This window comes from Fusarium musae, chromosome 7 (genome assembly GCF_019915245.1).
Source record: "Fusarium musae strain F31 chromosome 7, whole genome shotgun sequence".
NCBI classification, from domain to species: domain Eukaryota; kingdom Fungi; phylum Ascomycota; class Sordariomycetes; order Hypocreales; family Nectriaceae; genus Fusarium; species Fusarium musae.
This window is the reverse complement of record NC_058393.1, coordinates 1,228,152-1,250,065: the sequence shown is the minus strand read 5'-3', so window position 1 is coordinate 1,250,065 and position 21,914 is coordinate 1,228,152. Positions and strand designations below refer to the sequence as shown.

The window sequence follows — 21,914 nt, the reverse complement described above, 5'->3', positions numbered from 1 at the left end:
ATGTTCTAGTGGTGTGGTGTAATTGTGTGGGATTGTTTGTTATCCCTGAGGGTTCCCTAATTGGCCTGTGCTGTGTAATGATTCTCCGCATTTGGAGAGCTATTGCAAGCTGACAATGAGAGGGACAATCAAGTCAAGACAATAGAAGATCAGGCTTATTATCATTGTAGATTGTAGGTACTTAGTGTTGAGATGTAAGATGTTCTTGGCTTAATCTTCCTAACAAGCAAGGTACTACCTATTTTACCTTGTATAAGGCAAGAGGTATGATCCTATTTATAGGCAAGCAACCAAGAATAGGTAGGTAAGGTAGGTAGGATTTAGGTATGAACTCATCTCATATCATACAGTTACTCACCTAGGTGCAATAGATACAACTAAATAACAACTAACTCCCTACCTTAGCACTTTCCACATTCATAACGCCTTCGCCCTTTCCAGGTTCCTTGTCTGCCTGTTTCCCCCCCCCATCTCAGAGCCTATGTGGCCCACCTGACCATCCTATTGGCCGCCCTCTCCCATCTCGGCCACTTATTTCGGCCTCAGGCAATCATCTCCCCCCCCCCCCCCTCTCACTCGCGTCGACTTATTTATCTTACCAGCCTCACCCACTTGCACGTGTTCACCCTCTTCCTCCGCCGCGTGACCCGACTCGCTCACTCCCAGCGTCAGTTCCCAGCTGCTGCGTGTCCAGCCAAAGAAGCGTCCATTTTCGTCGGGGAGAGGACTCGTTCTTCCCCTTTAGTAACATAAAGATCCTCGCGTCTTTATCTGGATCCGAACGCGTATCAGAGACCCAGGATTTATTCCTCCTCCTTTTTTCAATTTAAATTCGTTTGCTGCGTATTGGTCCTGGTTCCATTCATTTACATACAGACGCGAAGTTGCCGACTTATCAACTGGGACTCGCGCGATATCACGAGGTAGATCCCACCAAGGCAAACACGTGAGACGAGAAAACTCGTGATCTCGCACGATCACGCCTCGAAGCACATGATCTGGGAGGTATGTCGCTTTCATGCATCTCATTCACTTCACGATACATTTGATTTAATGATCTGCACGACGACGCAACAATGCAACTCGAGCCTCTGCACTCAGAAATGGGCTTTTGCAAAGTATTTGCGCTCATGGAATGAGGATTGACGATGCAACGCAACGCAACGAAATGAAATGAATGAATGAATGCATCTTGCCAAGTGGCAGCATCTTCACTGTTTGCTTGCTTGAATCATCAACACAAATCATCCCACCATGGTTCACAGTCACAACTGTACGTCGACTGCCATCATGAGCATCGCATAAATGTACTCTTGTGCCTGCCTGCGCGTCCCAGCCAGCATCTTCCTTTGCTCGCTGTTTTCATCCCTCATAAAAAGAGCGACTGAATCAGCACAGGCGCATCGCATCATGTCTTTCTCTCACGCTCAGTCATCGCGACTCTCACATTCACTTCTCAAGCGAGCCACAACCTACAATGCTTTCTCTTCTGCCCATGCTTCATACAAAGATTCAGGCCCTCTTCGACGACAAGACTAGCACATCATGGGCACGTGTTACAGTTGACGCTGTCACTCAACCAACAGATGCTCGCTCAACCTCTTCTCCGTCACTCGAGGCCGGATCCCCTTGCTCTTCCTCTCTCTCACACTTCATCTACCCGTAGCTTAATTCTGCAGCGAGTTTATTCTAACTGCCCTTCCCTATCCAGATCTTTGATTGATTGTCAACGTCTCTCATCTGTGGCCTCGACATCATCAAGCTTTGCACTCAGCCTCTTTAATCTTGGCGAGCGCTGTTGATCGAACAAGCCCGTACCGTCTATCAAAAAAACCACTTGTTTTTTTCTTTCGATAATTCTCTCGCGACTGAACCATGGCTGAAGTTCTTGCCGAACAGCCTGACCTCTCCAGCCTGACCGGCTCCCCTGGTCAGAAGCGGAAGCGCGAATCCGGCAGTCCTGATCTCGCCAGGAATAAACGCCCTGCCCCAGCTGCCCACATGTCTGCCGACCCCGCCTCCTTCATCGACAGTGCCATGGAGAGCCAGGCCGTTAACGCCAATGGCGTCAACGTCGCCGACTTCAACGCTCTGCAGCAGGCCGCCCAAGCAGACCACGATCACCCCGAAGCTCCGGATCCTACCAGTGCTACCAGCACCGCACAGGCTGCCTTGGGCATGTACCCAACCCTGCATGTTCCACCCTCAACAGAAGAGCAATTTGCAGCCCAGGCAGCCACTGATCCCGAGCATGGCCATGATCCAACTTTCAACCCCGATGTGACACCCACAGTTGACAGTATCATGGAGCCCCCTCAAGTCGCCCCTCCTCAGCATCAACATACACCACCTAATGGTGTTCCGCACCAGCCACCGCGATACAATCCCGCAGCCCCCAACCCCAAACCAACAGTCGGATCAGAAGAGTGGCACAAGATGCGAAAGGATAATCACAAAGAAGGTATGGATATCTCATATGTCGAATTGTCTTCAAATATACTAATCAAAACCAGTGGAGCGTCGCCGTCGGGAAACCATCAATGAAGGTATCAACGAGCTAGCTAAGATCGTCCCTGGTTGTGAGAAGAACAAAGGTTCCATTCTGCAACGGGCGGTCAGCTTCATTTCCCAGCTTAAAGAGAACGAGCAACAAAACATTGAGAAGTGGACTCTCGAGAAGCTGCTTACAGAGCAAGCTATAACCGAGTTGAGTGCTTCCAACGACAAACTTAAGCAGGAATGTGAGCGTCTGTACCGCGAGCTCGAGACTTGGAAGCGAGTGGCACAAAATGCAGGCCTCGAGCCTCCACAGCCCAACAAAGAGGAGAGCACAACTGCCAATGCATCGAGCTAGAAGCACGAAGCACCGTTAGCAATATCCCTGACTTCGGACTTGCCTTCTTCATAACGTATACCCCTGGCTCATCCCGTCTAGCGAATGTTCCCTTGGTGAATATTTGTCATTCAGCTCGGTTGTGTTTTTGCATGTTATTTTGTTTTTGTTTGTTGATTGCGGGATTCTGGAGCGACAATCCCATAACCAGGAGAGAGCAGAGTATCAAGAGTTTCCTTCTTGGTGCATATGAGTATACTCCTGGCGTGATTATGTTGTCTCCGATTCGATTTGATTTGATTCGATTTGGTCATTGGTTTTGACGGTTTCAAGTAGCTTGGCGTTGGTGGATGGATTCACTCGCCGGTCCAGCAGAAGGTTGAGGTAACGGATCTGCTTCACGGTGCGATACGGTACAGTAGCTTGAGTGTTGAACCGAGTTGATAGAACTTTTCTTCATATAATATGTCTGCTCATGCATATTCTCTTATTCATGATTTTTACGAGTGCTGTATTAGAAAATAACCTGGTGCACTTGACCGTGACAAATTCTGCCCTTCGCTCAAAGTTTGGCCATGGCTGTTATTCATTATGTTGCTGGGGAGCAAGGAATGGCCAAATGTTATTCTGGCTGCGTTAAAACGCTAGATCAGGTCTTATTCAACAGAGAAATACATAGGGAAATGGTCCCCCTTGGCCCTCCACCACCTCTCCTTACATCAAGATGTGCAGCAGTTTTTCATGAGCAGAACCTCCTCACTGCCTTGTTCAACCATTCTTCACTCCGAGCTGAAATTAACAGGAACCGACCTAACAGACCCTATGTATCCATGAAGTAAGCTGCAAGCTGGAACTTGAAGTATGAATATGTAAGATTCCTTCGTCCAATATCTATTCCATGTTTGCTTATGGATATGAGTAGCTCTCATTTCGCATTCCCCTGTTTCATAACCCTATTTCCTTGGACTCGAGATATCGTCCGCATGTGGACATGATGAATGAACCACCGCTGGTAAACGAGTTTGCCGCCGTTAATCGTGATTGCGTTTCTGGTCGTCAACATAAGAATTTCGTAGCAGTTATCCCAACACCCATGAGCCGTCATCGTCTACTCACAGCTCAGCAGTAATTAACAATCCGGGGCATGCCAATGTCCACGTTGAGCCAGAATGCACACCATAAAAATGCCAATCAGGAACCAACATGCCCGCGGGAAACAAAACTTGATACCGAAAATGCAAGCACACACAATGTAGTTTATCCCAAACAAGACGCTGTGGTCAATCGCAAAAAACAAATAAGCCGTCCCGAGATTGTCCTAATAGATATATTTTGGGGTATCGAATCAAGTGGCAATATTAGCCGCCCGGCGTATGAAAATGAGCATTCGTAACCATGCTGGTACCGGTGTTAGATGAAAACTGTGAACCGCGAAACAGCGAGGCTATAACAAACCATCGCATGATCTGTTCTGATCGACCTGTGCTGTCATACCAGGCCCTAAGCCATGTATAATCTATAACCATATGAGAAAAGCAAGAATGTGTCACGGGCTGTACATAAGAGGTGACGTCTAGTCTGGCGTAGCCTAATGCATCGTATGTCGCGGTACATCATCCACCTTGACACCGGGTAGCCCTCGACTATCCTGAGACATATAATCGTAGCCCGAAGTCGGATGGACCTGTGACGGTTGTGCCACACTTCCTGTTCGGAACATAGTAGGCTGATTGGGGTCATATCCCCTCGTTAGTCCATCGAACGAGGCATTCATGTATGGCTGAGCCTGGGTCATTGAAACTCCGGGGCTGACAAAAGCGGTCGCTGGCGGATTGGCTGGCTGTTGAGTAAAGGTATACATTGACGTGGAATTTGGCGCTGTAGAACCTGGCTGCCATTGCTGGGTGTAGATCGGTGTGCCATTCTGTCCTGCGTACTCTGTTGAGGCGCTGAAGATGGATGAACGACGTCCAGAGTCATGTGCAGCTGGGGGCACACCCATATCCATACCGAGGTTCCCGCTATTAGGATGGACCGCAGGTTGACTATTTACCGGCATGGCGTTGTTCTCAACAAAGCCATGCTGGTCTGGAGCCATGTCCTGCATCATCGAGTGGTTGTACTGGTTGCCTCGTACAGGTAACTCTCCGCCGAGGAAAGGTGTGCCATGCAATGAAGCGCCTGAGCTGTGGCTGTTTGACGAAGGCATCAGGCCAGGGACCGCCGCTAACTTATTTGGCGGCACGTCTTGGTCATCCTCTTCCTTGGGAACAGGCCCGTCGTCGTCGTTACCGGATGCATACGAATCAAGCATCTTGTCGTCTGCCATGACAAAAACCTCCGTTGTCCCATCTGCAGATAGAGTTAGAAATCTATCCACCCGGCTTCCGCAAATGGAGACTTACCAATCATCCCGTCCTTGTAACGCTCTTGTTGTTTGGCCACCTTGAATATCTCGTTAAGAAACGGCCGCTTCTTCGCATTGGCCGGATTATCCTTGTCTGCGAAAAAGCCTGAAAGAGCCTCAATCGTAATCTCCTCCAGCTTCTTCACGTTGAGATTTAGCTTTTGAATGTCGGGATGCTGGGTCTTGTTGGGCTCCACGATCATCCTGAGGATGTGATTAAGAAGATGAACTCGTTCTGGATTCATGTTTGTTAGATGAGAATATGAGATTGCCCAATCAAATGCTGAATATTACCTCGTTTGTAGAGATGGTCTGGCTCCTTGTGCCGCACCTTGTCCTCCTTTGTTGGACCCCAGGGTTTGGGCCACCAGTCGGGTGCCTTCTCGTCACTTCCCGTGTAAGGATGTGTAGACTGCTTTTTTGGCTCCACGGCCTTGACCCATGCTTTTGCTATGAGCTTACAAGCCGTTTGCTGCATGTTTTTGAAACGTTGCTCATAGAATGTCCAAAGCTCGTTGGGGTTTCCGACCTGGATACCCTTTCTGATTGTCGTTGATATAGTCATGGGCGCTTCATCTTCATCAATGATGTGTTGGCGAGCTCTTGGTCTTTTCCGGCCTTGTCGTGCAGGCGCTTCCCAGTCGTCAAACTGAGACATTCGTCGGCGGTCCATCATCCGATTCCTTGGAAAGTCCACAGATTGCTTGTATCCATCGAATGCGAAATCATCAACAACAGGGCTGGCACCTAACTTCACGTTAGCCCTCTGATCCCTAATTGGACGTAAATCGACCAACCAGAATCCAAGCGGTCCATAGCCCTCATGTATTTTTCCATATCAAAAAACTGTTTCTCGTAACCACTGCGAGGTCCCGACGTACTAGGACCAGAAAAGGTTTGAGGGCTCCCGTCATCCATGACTACAGCCAAGAAATAGTGTCTGACCGCTATCCCACAGTCTCGACGAAGAGCATCGGCGATTTGCTTTAGCCTTATGTCAGCGAGGACTCCAAGAAGTAAGTTTGAAGCTTATTACCATTGGAGGCTGTCGTCTATGCATATCTTGAGCCTCTGGAAATCGATTATCGTCAACTCCATCCCCGACAAATCTCTCCGGCAGGTAAGGATGATGAACATGGCGGGAGAACGACTCCCTGGTCCAATCTCTAACCATGATTCTAGTAGCTGTTGATATGTGCGACTTGCCCAAGTTAATTGTCGATAGCCTACGAATGACCAAATACACCTGCAAGGCAAGTGGCTAAGCGCAAGCCACAGCTCCTTAAAAGTTTGTGCCACCGGCGTGCAATTTCAGAGAGTGATGATGTATAGCGACAGACCCAATGTAGATCAAGGGCCTAGCACAGCTTGTAGCACTGGGACATGTCGTGATATGTTGCAGTTGGTCAGTCGATATATAGTGACTCAAGTCCTGAGTGGGTGCGACTCGGGCCAGACTTGAGACAGTCAGCAAAGTATTATGCTGCTTAACAAAAAGAAATCGGATTCTTCAGAAAAGTGTGATTCAAAGATAAGAATAGACCAGCAATGGTGTTAATACGCCTGTCGACTTGTATAAGTTTGGCTCGGACGAGTGGGATCCTTGGGAACAGTGTGATGCGGCTCAGGTTGGATGTTGCAGATGGGTTCGGGAATAGTATGGGGGTGGTAATTGGAGTAGTGTGTGTGTGCCAGGGGGACGCCTTCGAAAGGACGAATATCGCCAATTCCAGAACTGGTGGGGTTTGGTTGCCAGCACAGTATGATCTGACCAGAGTGGTGATTTCCAGGGAGCCCTCGCAATACAGGTTGTTCAAGATCCTTCTCCAGACAGGATACGCCGTGCCGAGCTTCAAGTCGATGCGTGGAGTTCTCGTCAAGGGTAGAATATAACACAATCAGATATGCCGTCGAGTATATCCAGCCACAGCGAGGTTGCAAGTACAGAGTTAATCTATCGTCTCGCGACAAGTCGAAAAAGTGAGACGTGTATTCCAGGAGAAGACTTGACCTCCAGTGTTGTAACGGTGAAAAGGTAATCTGAGCCACAGCCTCCAAGGTTGTTGCTATGTCTTGACTTGGAAGAAAGGTTTTATCAAGGGTCTTGCTCAAGGTCAAAATAGCAGTACTGTCTGTAGAGAGAGGGCTTGGGAAACAGTGGCACGAGAAATTGGTGTTCGTCGTGACGCGAAGGTGAAGTGAGCGATAGACTAGATTTCCGATGTTGATAAAAGAGGATGAAGTGATATGACAAGGTTACAGAATTGCAGCAGACGTAAAGCCGGGGGAACGAGGGATGAGTCTATAGGTCCCCGCACTACCTTCAGCAGATGGATGAACGTTGTCTCTCTTCTCAAGACTTTAGTTCCGGGGCAGACAGCTTTCCGTGCCGTTGCTATCCCAGGGTGGGCGTATCTCAATCAGCAAAGGAGAAGAGAGATTTACAGACACCTGTTGAATGAATTAGAATGGAAACAGACGACAGGGACCAGCTTGCTTCGAAGTGCATACACGCAGACACACCAGATGAGTAAGTAGTAGGGATCAATAACCAATGCTGGATACGTGTAGGTAGCAGTGTGTAAGTCTCCGATCTCAGGCCGTAGCTACCAGGTATCCGCCTGGTCAAAGGGTGGAGGGGTCAGGGGAGAAAAGGGGGTGCAAATGCACGTCTTTCGAGAGAAATGGAACACCCAGCTGTGGTGGCATCAGCAGGTCGACAAGAAGAGATATTCAGCTATCACCCAGGTCAAGAAGCCAAGGGTGGGAGAAAGGTAGGGAAGATTGTAAGGGCCCCTCATCGTCAATGTCGCACAGTACGGGGTTGAGAGAGCATGACGCTAGCCACTCAAGGTCAAGGCAGTCTCAACTCGAGCTGTACGGGACAGATGGATGCCAATCCCATGATCCACAGAGCTGGCTGACAGGGCTCATTTCAAGGGTGTTGAGGAGAAGAGATGACGGTTGGCCCACGCTTAGCTCCGACGCCCCCACACGCGGATGGATCTGAATGTGGTTTTAGAAGGGACAGGGCATAGGTGCCAAACAGTATCAAATCAGATACGTTTCTCCAAGATGAGATTTGCATGGCAGGTGGGTCTCAAAATAATCCGCACACCAAAGCTCTCTCACCATAGTAAGCCAGAATAACTGACATAAATAAGCAGGTCACATCTAGCCTTTAATTCTACAATACGTTTCTGTCAGCCTTCTTGTGTGTGCGTATTATTTTGCGACCCACCTGCATGGCTAGCTGTGTTGTTTGACACAACAAGCTGAAAAAGCTAGTGCTAGTGTGCACACTGATATAATCTGGACTCATAACTGCAGAGTCAGATTGATGATCCAGTCGTGAGCGGCACCAGCATCAAGCTCGCAAGAAGGAACTCAGTTGGCTTGAACGACAGGGGTTATGCCAATGATGGCTGAAATGGTGGGCCCTAGACTGAAGGTCCAATCAATAGTTGCTCGAAGGCCAAAAGTCCAAGAAAGAGCAAAAAGCAATACCATGAGCAAGACGCATGACTGAGGCGATTGAGGCAGTACTTTGTGCTAATGTGAGACACAGAGAGCGATTAGGCCGGTCTTCGACCCAGCCAAAAACACCAAAGCATCCAGTAGTGCTTAGATTGACTAGCAGCCTGCCGGGTTACGCGGTCGTATTGCATCATCCTCTTGAGTCTCAGTTTTTGCTTTTTATCCAGCGGCGGTTTTGGATTCCAAGGCTAATAAAGATAAGTTTGCGGCCATACCGTGCAGTACTGCTGCTCGACAGTGGCCCATGGCTAACCGAAAGCCTAGAGATTTGGCTCAACATTGACCATTGTTTTTCAAGATATGCAAATGCCAAGTCGCTGATTTGATGCGGTGAGTGGGAATGCTAAATATGATGTGCCATTCTCCAAAAATGCAAGCCGGGGACTGTTCGGAGTGGCCTAACGAACGAGGTTGCTATGTGTAGATGCATTGCTTGTTCTATATTGTGCCAGGAACGGATCGGATAAGAATCCGGCAGGATGTATGTCGGCTCTTGCAGATGCTTCCGATTGCACTGTATAGTAGATAAGTGCATGGGGGTTGCTCCATATCCAACAGCCGATGCTAGCTGCGATGGCGACAAACTGTGAACCTGAGAGTGTTGTAGGTATCAATGTCTGCATGTTTCTCTGATCGCATAGCTACATCATCATGTATCGACTGCTGGCTTGACGAATTGTGCCCGCTAGCCAGCCACCAACCGACGAACCGTAAGGTTGATTACTGGATTTGTCTCGGTGGTCAAGATGGGTCTGCTCTGTGAGTCGTGTTTTAGGGTCATGGGCTTGGGAAGCTTTTCTCAAAACGTGTAACCCTGCAGGACTGGCTCATGCACTATCACCCAATGCAGCCAGCGGCAGCGGTACAGTGCAATACCTACCGAGGTCTTCACAGTGCCATACAGCAGTAGTCGTAGTTTGTAGGTAGGTATGTGCTTATGCAGATGCAGACGCAGGCAGACGCAGACGAGAGTTGACCATTACCAGCCCCAAGCGAGATCTCAGATCAGTTACGCTTGGGCACTTTGTAGAAAATGACGGGCGGATGAGCGACCAACACCCAACGTGGACGATTAAACTAAAATCCTGGCGGCCTTGGTTTAAGTTTTGGCCCATCGCTTATAGGTTCCCTGGCCAATCATATAGGCCCTGTGCTCCAGAAAAAGGTGGGTGGCCCAAGTGCCTGCCAAAAGGTGCCTGGGTCTGGTTGTGCTTGCCCTGGACTAGGTAGGTACCTCAGGAAGGTACCATAGGGATGTAGATTCATGATTGCCCTGAACCTTCCTGCCCTGGACCTGGACCTAGACCTACATAGACCTAATCCGCCAACCTACAGGGAAGTTAGTTCCTGCAAACTGCAGAACAACCTGGAAACATTCATCGGAAGGTGCTCCATCTTCATGGAATGGCGAGCAAACCACGGCGCGAAAAAGAAAAAAATTCTGTAGTTATTGCCGAGAGACAAGTGCTGACCATAGCATATACTCTCGTCCACCAAAATTCCAGAGACGCCGTATAGGTACCTCGCCTAGGAAATATTTGGGAAGTTCATGCCTGCCGCTTACCTACCTAATGGGCCAGATCCGGATTTCTTTATCCATACATACGACTTCAGAGACATCATCGCAACCGAGACAGACCTACCTCTGCGAATTGGGTACAGTATCCGTCGCAACGCCCGCAACCCAGCCAGCCACTATCACCGCCGCATCGCGTTGTTCGTTATGCTCGTGTTGTAGAATCTACGCTCCCAGGGAATACTCATCTTTTGCGCAGCCAAACCTGGCTTATCCGCACCCAATTGACCAAGCTCAGATTCTCGGCCGAACCCGACCTCATCAACCAAGGTTAACCTAGACTTTGGACGATGGACAGGCGGGACGCGAGCGGTACGGCTCGGCTCCTCTATTAGCCTTGCAACCTGCAGTCAGTGGAGGTCGACCCATCAACCAGATCCGCTCCTATGGCGTATTGCTAGCCCAAAGAGAGAGGAGAGAGCAAAGAAAATTGTTATCCCAATCCAACTCGCCAACGCAAACTGTTCTTGGCAGTGTTCTCCTCACAGCTTCAGTGCTGAACCTCTCTGTTCAAGATCACCCTACAAATTTACCCAACAGAACTCGCGCACTCTAACTACCCATTCTATACAGTCAGCGGACAACGTTGCTGGTCGCTGATTGATGAACTTCCATCCAGCAACTTCGAATGACATGCAGTCTCGTACTTTAGCCCCATCAAGTCCTTCCGCAACAAACAAGATCGCAGCATTGCTTTATGTCTGGGCTCAAATTCAGCAATGGTCACTCCAGACCTACCTGGTACCGGTACTGTAGTTACAATGCGATTTTGCCAGCAGTCGGTCATCATTTTACAGGGGCATCGGTAGCTCCATTTACAGGGAGCGGGAAGCACACACACGCACACGCACACACATTGCACATTCACAGGCACGTCTGCGACCTCGTTGGGCGATCCCAATGCATCAGCTGCAAGAGCAAGGATCGCACAGTGCATCAACCACCACCTTCAACCCCATGAACGGCTTTTGCTTTGCTTGAATGTGTGGAGTCTGAGAGCGTATGTCAGCACAACTTAGTCAGGCGACGGGGAACATCATTCAAAAACAGAATCATGAGCCCATAGAGATGTTGGCAACTGCCACACTGTTGAGCAAAACGCGAATAAGTCTAGGCGCTGGCAGCGTAGGCCCCATGGGTCACAAAGAAATAAGAATGCGGCTAGCTGGAGTTTCCAGCAAACCCTGTCGAGTATGCCGGTGCTTTTTGGAGGTTGGCAAGCTGCATCAGCCTCGTGCATATATGTAAGTGAAAAATAACGTTTCCCCTTCGCCCTGATAATCTTGACCAAGAAGAGGTCTGTTGTCGGTATAGAGGAGTCCCCTCAAATACGATGCAGCAAAAGTATACGGACCTTACCTTACATAGTTATGGATGCGGATCGTTACCCAGCTCATTAGCTGCAGGCGAAACATTATCTCGCCCGTTTCGGCCATGTGTTCAGAAGCAATTATAGATTTCTCGAGGAAACTACACTAGTTAGTTTTCCATTCCTGTGCGGCGCAAGGCCAACCTGTTTGTTTGTTCATGCTGCCAAAGACTCGACAACGTCTTTTTGCCTCTTCATGTCTCAGAACTGTAGAACCCCACCGCATCGGCAATCCACGAAGCGTCTCGTCCATCAAAGAAGAAACCGCCCTTGACCATTACAGTCCGCAGGGGTTACAAATGTGCATTTCCGCGATTTAAATAGGTATTTTTGCCACAATAGAATTAAAGAAGACCAATAAGAGGTAATTATTCTTATATATAGATGGAGATAATACTGGAGTGATTAGCATAGATTGGCCACTGAGAATGACTAATCTAAGTACCTGTAATAACATTTGTAACCCCTGCGGACTGTATCAATATGTACATCCCTGACAGGGCCCGCCGGGGAGCAAGAAAATATCGGATTTCGATATAGGGTGTCAAAATAAACTCAGCAAAGGTTGTCATACGCTTATGCTAAGTTACCTAAGTCATTTTGTCATTCAGAATTAAGGTCCTGAAGTTTCCTTCCGCCCCGAGACGGCTCAATATTTTCTAGGTAGTCAGCGATTTGATGTTAGTGGGACCGACCCGCACTGTCCTGATGCTCCCAGATGGCACAGACTGCCAGGCCAGACTGACGCCCCCACGCTTAATGCTTTCGTTTGGGATACAGCACCGAGCAAGCCTGGAGTCAAGCATTGATGCAATAAATATGGTCGCCAGCAGCGCAAGCTTCAACGTCATGGGCCTTCCTGTCGATCCTGTATCCATTCCTTCTGGAAATTCTGCTCTGCGAGGATGTTTTGATTGGTCGTGTTCCTCTTAAGCTTCGTCGCGAGGCTAATCTTGACCACATCAGGACAACAGACAGTATCGAAGAACCACTGTAATGTACATGAATAGGTGGTTTAACAACGGAGCATCAGTCCACGGATCAGCAAATGCCGTGATGCGGCTCGGCTAGCTTGCCAACCTAGCGAGCACCTAAAATGGATCCCAAAGATTGATCTCTAACTGTTCAATCTGCCTCATCAACTCGCCATAAGTATATCTTCTGCATCTGATCCTCCCAAGTACCTCTGCACCAGCAAGTTATTCTCATGTCAAGTGGCCGTCGGTGAGCTAAAGATCAGGCCTTGCAAGGTCTTCAACACGCTTCAAGTCACAGTAGACCCATTCTCGACGCATTTACACAGAGCAATGCCAGAACCTTCGCACGTCTAGCCAGTCAAGTTTCTATGACCTGCTCCCCTCCAAGGCAGCCCAAAAATGCACCATACGGATTGTGCGGGAATATCGGGCTGGTCTCCGCGCCCCATTCCTCACTCACATCCTACATGTGCACCATGCAGTTTGTAGTGATCCCTGTCTTGCTTCAGACGGGAAGAGTGATAGAGAACATGGACATTTGAACCCCAAAAGATATTTATGTATCAGGCGAGCCAGGCGTCTCACCACGAGTCTGCAGCATCGCCCCCAGCATCTGTTGATCCGGCCAAATTTGGGGTTGTCTTCGCTTAACAGGGGCGTCGGTTTACCACTCGCTATACTCAACCAAGCACGTGTCTGGCTACTACTATGCACTCATAGTTACCAGACATGAACTTTATTCATTTGCGAGTCCTGAACTAGGTGTCTTGTGGTTTTAGTCCTAATAACAAGTTGACACTCAGCGGAGATCTGGGTCCAGTCTGGGCCAGTTCTCTTTCAAAGCAACGTCAACGACGTATCAGGTCCGTATGTACCTGGACTGAATTACGACGGAAGCCATACCACTTGGCCACATCCTGACTTCAGCCTTGACTGGCAAAAGAAAGCATATCTGCGAATTCAAGATTGACTGGTTTGCGCCCCAGCTCGACAGAAAAAATCATTTGCGGCTTTACGATGACATATATTGCCACTACCGCGTCCACAGCAGATTCATCAGTTGGATAACACAACAAAGTGCCCTTGGCTTGGCGCGCAACGAAACTAGCAGCGCTAGGTCCAAGGCATCACAGACCGCCGAAGCTATGCTCCGATGGCGACGTTCTTTGGTGCCGGAGAGACAGCTCCGGAGCCTTATCTGAAGCTTGGAGGTCAACATGATTGAGATTGGCTGGCAAAGACTTGAGAAGGCGACAGATTATTCAGTCAATTGCAGTTCAGGATTCCTGCTGCTCTTGTTTACGCACTGACGCTTGGCCATCTCGAGAGAGAACTTCTCTCGGCGGTGTTACCGGAATTTTACATAGCTATTACCGTGTTTTCGCCAACATAATTCCCCGTATCGCACGCACTGTTTGGTTGGCATGTGCTATTTTCCGGGCAGCATGCATAACTGCGGTATGGACTGTGGCTACCCCGGCATGTAACGTGTCAAGTCTCCCTGGTCACTTCGATGCTTCATCAGATTTGTCCGTGGGCACCTTCTAGGGTGTCCCCCCCTGCTACCTCAACACCACTACATCCGCTCTTGTCCCTTGTCACCGGGGATAAGCCAGCAAGAGGCCAAGAGCTACGGTGCACGGCCGCTTCGCGAGTCCCTCCACCGTCAGCGGAGGCTTCTATCCGTATTTCGCGAGTGGCTCGCAAGATATCCTGTTGTGTGCATCATCACGGAGAATCTGTGCCTCTTAGCCACTCGATGCAATGGACGAATGAGTGCATGCAACATTTGCATGGTTTGCTTTGCTTTGCTTCGTGATGCATGCAATAATCCCTCCTCTTTTATTTCGATGTTTTTCTATGTACAATTTCAATTATGACAGGTCCAGTACCAGTGTCTGTCTATTCAACTTCCAGCCCAGCCTGCTTCATCAGCCCGTAGAATACACCTTGCTTCTTGAACAGCTCGGCCGGACTATCAAACTCGACCACCTCACCCTTGTCGAGCACCACCACACGATCGCTGTCCAGGATGGTGTTGAGACGATGGGCGACGGTGATAATGGTGCGGTTAGCGAATAAGGGTGATCGGAGGGTGCTCTGCAGCATAGCGTCGGTCTCAACATCGACTGCAGCCGTTGCCTCGTCCAATACCAGGATATTGGACGGGGTGAGCATTGCGCGAGCGAGCGAGACGAGTTGCCTCTGACCCTGGGAGAGATTGGAGCCTGTAAGGCAACATGTTAGCAGTTGAACAAACAAACAGACATGCACGCATGCACGTGAAAGTCGGTCGTGATGTGAATAAGCCTGATATCTCAGGGCCCAGGTTGTTGGTGCTGCTCCTCCTGAAAGGGCAGACCACGGGACTTCGTCCTCATGCGAGGCGAGCAACTAAGCACATCCGATGTCTTTGAAATGGCTGCAGAAAAGAGACTGCTCATTATCGTCGGCAAGGGCCAGATGTTTAGCCACACCACGTCAGATGAAGCCATGGATGCTGAACCAGATGCTCGGGTGACCGGTGAGGGAAATCGTAGACCGGTCAAGAAATGCCGACAGAAAGCGCATTGCCGTGCGTGAACTTACCTCCTTCGTTAATCTTGGCCTCCAACCCACCATCCATGCTCGAAACGTGGTCCTTCAATCGTGCGTGCTCTATAGGGAAATACGTCAGCGAATGTTACACAACGTGCTGACAAAACATTCGCTTGTCTAAGCAGTGCATGGGTGTAGTAGGGTTGCAATGTCGGCGTTTACTTACCCAACACACTCCAAAGCTCAGTGTCATCATGGACATGGCCAGGATCGAGGTTATCCCGAACAGTGCCTTCAAAGAGCGCTGCATCTTGAGGAATAATGGCTAGCCTTCGGCGCAGATCGAGTAACCCGATGGAAGACGTGTCAATATTATCAATACCAATATGACCCGTTACCGGTTCGATGAGTCGGAATAAGGCGACAGTCAGAGATGACTTGCCTGCACCTGTGCGGCCCACGATGCCGATCTTCTCATGCGACTTGATGTCAAGGCTGATGTTCTTGAGCACCAAGTCCAGACCCTCACGGTAACGGGTGCTGTAGTTGACAAAATCAACCTCACCCTTAGCAGGCCACGAGACAGGGGGTCTGTTCTTGGCGATGATCTCGGGTGCCTCACTTGGTAGGGCTGCATATTCGAGGACACGCTCTACTGACACAATGTTGGTCTCAACTTCAACAGTCTGCCGAACGATCCAGTTGAGCGAAGTCGTAATCTGCAGAGCATATGACATGGCAAGGCCGACAATACCGGATTGGATGGGCTTGTTGCCTGTGACGGCGATGATGGCAAAGCCAGCGGCAGCCAGAATGACCACAGCACCAATGAACTCGAGGCGAACGGCCAGCCAGCGATTGGCGCTGATGGAAGGGAAGTAAGCACGGAGATTAGCATCCACACGCCATTCGTTCTCGAGCTCGAATCGCTGCTGCTGTCGGAATGCCCGAATGGTTGAAATGCCACCCAGGGACTCCTGGAAATGTGCATAGATTGGGCTACGGCTCACGCTATCAAGTCGCTTGAGCTCTCGAGATGTTCGGAGGTAATATCTCTGGATGTAGTAGTAAGTCAGGGCTAGAGGGATGATCAATGCGACAAATGGTGGTGTGGCGAATGAGATAACGACCAATGTGAAGCCTGACTTGGCCGCGTTCACAAATAGCATATTGAAAGTTCTGGCCAAAACCTCATCAACACGATAGATATCACTGTCAAATGGATTAGTATCGACCTTTGAACTTCCCTAAGTATATACTAACCTCGAGAAACGGTTCAGGATACGACCAGCAGGCGTTGTATCAAAGAAAGACATGGGAGAGCGGAAGATAGCGTTGGCCATGCGCTCATGAAGCTTCCTTGATGCCTGTTGCTACGTCAGTATTTATACTCAACATGATCATGAAAAATCACCAACCTCAATGGAACAGAAGATCCAGAGCACAAGGGTCTGAATGACAGTGAGAGCGGACGCTCCGATACCAAAAGCGAAGTAGATTCCGAGATACTTGCCAACATTAGCGTTCGACTGCTTTTCTTGGTTTTCTCTGGACCACTTCTCAAGCCAGAAATTACCACCGATTCCGGCAGTCTGTGCAGCAATAAGCATGAGGAGATATAGAGCGACGGCATAAAGGTTGTTCATCTTGGCGTATTCACCGTAGACAGACCATTTGACCTTGCCTTGCTCTAAGTGCTCCTTGGCTTGCTTGGTCTTGGATGAGCCACCGATTTCCTCGTCTGTCAGCTTGCCTCGCGGCCCTCTGAAGCTTGCAGTGCTGGCGCGGCGCAGTGTTGCCATGCTGCTTGAGCGAGGCTTGGCCCCAGCACTGGTCTTGATGGGAGCCATCTCGGGGACTTGTTCCTGTGCCTCCTCAAGCTCTTCCTTGGCCTGGCCGGAGTCTGTCTCGATGATTGTAGCAGCCTTGCTGCTTGAAGCACTGGAGCTAGTTTCACTGCTGGCATTGCCAGACTCGTGTCCGGCCGTCTTGAGAAGTTCGGCAACAAGACCCTTCTGAGCAACCAATTCCTTGTATGTTCCTCGTTCAATGATTTGGCCATCCTTGAGGAGAGACACGTAGCTGGCTTGACGAAGGACAGCAATGGCGTTGGTTGCAAGAATGCGAGTCTTTGAAGCTAACAAACCACGGGTTCCGAGTACATTGTCAATAATGTGACGGCCAACATGGGAGTCAACAGCAGAAAGAACGTCGTCGAGTAGGTAGATATCCGCACGAGCATAGACAGCACGAGCTAGTGATACACGTGCTTTTTGACCACCACTCAGGGAGATACCACGTTCGCCAACAACAGTTTCGTCTCCATCTGGAAGCTGTGCAAAATCGTCCAACAGAGCACACGCCTGGACGGTCTTCTCGTAAAACTCAGCATCATATTTATAACCAAAGATGATGTTCTCCTTGACTGTGGCGTTGAGGATCCAGGTTTGCTGCGATGCGTAAGCAACAGTTCCTCGTACTTCGACGTTACCCTTAACCTTCCACATATCACCGAGAATGCTTTGAAGGAAAGACGACTTGCCAGCACCAACACGGCCAACGACACATGAGAGCTCACCCTTGTAAGCGGTGTAATCAATATCAATCAGAGTGGCCTTGTTCTCGTGGCGGCTCCAAGAGAATGTACCATCACGGATGATTATGCTCTCCTCACCAAGTTGCTCAGGGGCAGGCTTAATAGTGATAGCGTCGGGTTGAAGCTCTTCAGCAGTAAGGAAACTGGTGAGACGTCCAATGGCGACAGAGGCTTCGACGATGGAGGTGATGACCATTGGAAGAATGGCAAGAGGGAAGGTCAACAGGTTAAAGAGGGCCAATGCAGGGAAGACGATATCACTGGTAAGGGGCTTATCCTGGGTCAGAACAAAGACGGTGAAGGTCGAACACGACACGAAGAAAGGCGCAGTAGTCCAGGTGAAGTTGGCAAAGGCCTGAGTGGCACCAATCTTTCGCAAGTTCTTCAGTTCCTTTTCGTTTCGGACGAAATTGAGTTTGTTCATAAAGGCAGAGCCCCAAGCATACAACTTGATGCTCTTCATATTGTTGATGATCTCATTGATCAAACGACTTCTGGCGTCCTTGTTCTTCATCTGCTCCTTTTGCATGTTTTTCATAATGCGAGCGACAAATCCTTGAATTGGCATCATAATAATCATGACCGCAACACCCGCCATCATAGACCAGCCTAGCAGATTATAGAGGGAAACCATGCAGATGATAATCTGGAATGGCGCAGACCAAATTTGCTGAGCGAACTGGGTAAGATCCTGTAGACGTTGGCCATCAACCGCCATGTAGTTGACAATGTCACCGGTGCTCTTTGAAGCTCTGCCCTCGCTTGACAGGCGCAGGGACTTGCGGTAGATGGCTGAAGACAGACCACCCTTGATACGCATTCCCGTCACAAAGGCAAGCTGGAAGTACTGGTGAACCATGGTGGTTTGCAGGACCGCACACGCGAACATAGCCAAAGCGATGGCAGCGCCCTTGATTATAGGCTGAGGAGTATTGTCTTCCTCGTACGACTTCACAAAGGAGATGAGAAGCCGAAGGAGCTGGGGCTGAATGTATTGGGCGACATCATTTGCAACCTTGAAGATAGCTGCAACACAATAAGGACCGCCATATGCCTTGAACAAAACTCTCCACAGCGAAGGACTCTTATGGTGTTCCAACTCATATTGCCAAGCTTGGTCAAAGCGAGAGCCAGTGTTCTTGGTCTGATCATCCTTGGCCAGAGCCCAGAGGTCCTCTTCGGTCAAATACACTTTGTAGCCATATTGCATCATTGGTGTCATCCAGGAGAAGGCGAGCTGAGAAAATGCGTTGGCATATTCAACGGGACATTCCTCCTCCTCCTCGATGGCTTCATATCCACTTGGGCGAGAAGTTCGGGGCCATAGCCACTCCACAAGGAACTCTACAAAAGACAGTCCAACTCCGACGCAGTAAATAATGAAGTAGGGTAGGTTGGAGTTGTAGATTTGCTGCGAGATAAGAGATCGGAGCTTGACGCCGAAGGATATGAGGAGGAAGAGCCAGTAGAACAGGGCGACGCCGCTGGGATATCGAATGCGCGAATGCTCGATCCATTGAATAGCGAAAACGACGAATAGTGACAGAATGGTCAAGAAGGTTGTCAAGACTCGGAAATCGCCATACCAGATATGGGGCATATAGACGATTTGAACGACAAGCTGAGCAATGACGTCGACGATGATGACGGCGAGGAGGGACTGAGACAACAAGTCAGCTCAATTGAACAGATTATTAGTAGAAAAAGGTGCAGAAGAGTTTACCTGCTTGATGTAGAAGTGCGCATTCTTGGTCTGTCCCTCTTGTTTCTGCTTCTTAGCGAGCAGCCACCAGACAGCGAACGATCCAAACAGAAGACCAAAGACAGACACAGCAGAGATCCAGACGTCGATAAAGCAAGGTGTGAAATCATAACGATGAGGACTCAGGGGCCCCCATCCTTCCGAATTCCCACACAGAGGTTGCTTGAAGGGGCCGGTAGTGAGATAGTTGGCACCAAGCTCTCGCAGCGGGCGGAAGCCGGTGAACGAGCCTGTCTCGAAGAGAACCTGTTGCTCGTTGTAGAGAGCCATTGTTGCAGTGGTTGCTTCTCAAGGAGTTCGAGGTATCGAAAAGGTTTCGCGCAACAGTCACTTCATGCTAGAGGGACGAGTTGGATGTTTTCGTAGGCGACAGAGGCGATGGCGCGTCCTTGGTGATGATGATGGGTGACGGGATAAGATTTTGGAACCTTAGCTCGGGAAGCTCAATGTTAGTTAGTACGTCAGAGCGAGTGCCGTGAACCGGAGCAGTGATCGGAAACGGTTCGGGAGACAAGACAGAGACAGTCTCAGAACGGACAAAACAAGTCCAAACCCGAATCCGGTCACCTCAGGCGAGAGAGATTTGAAAGGAGAGGTTGAAAAGAGAAAAAAGGTCCTCGATTTCTGGGCGACTTCCGGCAGGCAGAATCTCGTCGAATTGACAGGCCCAGTCCCTTGTCGTGGTTGGTAAGCTGGTCCCCAGAAATTTTGCTGCAAACCCAGCATACGCGAACACCCAAACATGCACTAACAATGCGATCCTGAGCACTAGACCAGGCTCAAGCTGCTCGGTGGGGTTGCTTACTGATGTGCAAATGGAGATAGTCTGCGGACTTTAGGTGATATCACTCACTTCCCAGCCAATGTCGTCTTACCCTGTAGCATAGAGTTTGAGTATCATTTTGGTAGGTCGCTCGCGTGACTGACTCATTGCTATACCTAATGCTTTCTATGTATCATCTTAATAGATCATAAGCACGTCAATTGCTTGCACAACTCGTAGTCCTCAGTGTGTTCCCTCTAATTAACGTGACTGTCAACACGTCTTGACAAGCAATCTCAATCAAGCACAAGAAGTGACTTCGGTTTTCAACCACTCGATAACCGTCTTGGAAAGCCACTCCTGCGCTGGGGGTTGATCAACGGTGTGGCTTGCGCCAGGAATCAGCCCCGATAACCGACTGACGGCCGGGTTCAACGCCTTATACTTTTTGTTGCTCGCAGCCTGGTCGATGCGCTCTGGGACGAACTCGTCCTCAGCAGAATGGAGAACCAGCACTGGCTTGTTGAACCGAGACCAGTTCCTTTCAACGACATCATCGGGCAAGTCTGATGAAAAGTAGTCATCGTCGCCGCTGTGCATCAGTTAGTTCATATTATCCTCATAGCTGGACACCATTGAACGCACCCTTTGCTCGCCAAGGACTGGAACCGATACGCCGAAATGGGAGCTCCCAGAACAGCCGGAATCATGTCAAAAGGCATACAATCACCGCCTTTACCCTCAGAAATCATCTTTGCGGCGAGATCAAGACTCGGCTGAGGGTCCGGGAAGATCAAATCAAGCGTCTCACGATCCGATACCGGACCTTGCATAACGAAGCCATCGACAGGTTCGTTGTTGTGCTTGGCATAGTTGGCATACTCGATGCAGTCCTGCAACTGGTCAGAAGAGCTATCAACCGTAGCGACAAGGGAATAATTTAGTCACCTGGCAGCCAGTCGAGGAACCAAATAGGACGATCTTTTCCTTGCCGATTCCTCGTAGATACTTGACCAAAGCAGAAATATCTTCAACGTCGTTGGGGAGGCTCGAGGTGCCAAAACCCGAGAAAGAGCTCCTCATGCGGAACTCGATAACAGAGAAGCCCAAATCCTTTGCTTCCTCCAGACGCTGGGCTAGAAGCCGGGTATAAGGAACAGTGTGAGGTCCATCTGTAAGCCCACCGATGAAGACAATGGCGTTGGGAGCTGAAGTGAGACCAATTTCATAGGCGGCCGAGCTTCGACACTTAGACTCGAAGGGATGAACAGTGACTTGGAAAGGGCCTGAAGGGGACATTTTGGCAGCTGTTGCAGATATTGTTGTGATGATATTTTCCCTTCAGTAGAAATAGAGGGGAGCTTTACTGGAGGACTAATGAGGTATATATAAGCTTATTTCCTTGGCTCTCGCCAGGATCATTTCATTGTACACTTACTGGGGGATCGCTAAGAAGGCCTGGGGGAGGATAGAAAACTCAGGACCTTAACCCTAAGTGATAAAAATCTTTAGGTAAATTTAACCCAAGATTAGGGGACTCTTTACTGAGTTTATTT

At 49.4% G+C, this 21,914-nt stretch overlaps 4 protein-coding genes across 4 annotated transcripts; 1 reads left to right on the top strand and 3 right to left on the bottom strand.

Annotated features, from left to right (window-relative positions):
- Nucleotides 1–1,875: 1,875 nt before the first annotated feature.
- Nucleotides 1,876–2,854, top strand: J7337_009580 (uncharacterized protein; the record flags this gene model as incomplete). The annotated part of the gene is made up of 2 exons (XM_044827175.1): nt 1,876–2,461; nt 2,514–2,854. The coding sequence occupies 2 exons, from the start codon at nt 1,876–1,878 to the stop codon at nt 2,852–2,854; spliced, it is 927 nt and encodes a 308-aa protein (XP_044677769.1).
- Nucleotides 2,855–4,421: 1,567 nt separating this feature from the next.
- Nucleotides 4,422–5,913, bottom strand: J7337_009579 (uncharacterized protein; the record flags this gene model as incomplete). The annotated part of the gene is made up of 3 exons (XM_044827174.1): nt 4,422–5,185; nt 5,239–5,475; nt 5,535–5,913. 3 exons carry the CDS (start codon nt 5,911–5,913, stop codon nt 4,422–4,424), a joined length of 1,380 nt encoding a protein of 459 aa, XP_044677768.1.
- Nucleotides 5,914–14,601: 8,688 nt separating this feature from the next.
- J7337_009578 (uncharacterized protein) lies at nt 14,602–19,865 on the bottom strand (the record flags this gene model as incomplete). Its single annotated transcript, XM_044827173.1, has 6 exons — nt 14,602–14,927; nt 15,289–15,357; nt 15,464–16,449; nt 16,501–16,604; nt 16,656–19,493; nt 19,557–19,865. 6 exons carry the CDS (start codon nt 19,863–19,865, stop codon nt 14,602–14,604), a joined length of 4,632 nt encoding a protein of 1,543 aa, XP_044677767.1.
- A 793-nt stretch (nt 19,866–20,658) lies between these two features.
- J7337_009577 (uncharacterized protein) lies at nt 20,659–21,657 on the bottom strand (the record flags this gene model as incomplete). The annotated part of the gene is made up of 3 exons (XM_044827172.1): nt 20,659–20,950; nt 21,004–21,251; nt 21,307–21,657. The coding sequence occupies 3 exons, from the start codon at nt 21,655–21,657 to the stop codon at nt 20,659–20,661; spliced, it is 891 nt and encodes a 296-aa protein (XP_044677766.1).
- Between the last annotated feature and the right edge of the window lie 257 nt (nt 21,658–21,914).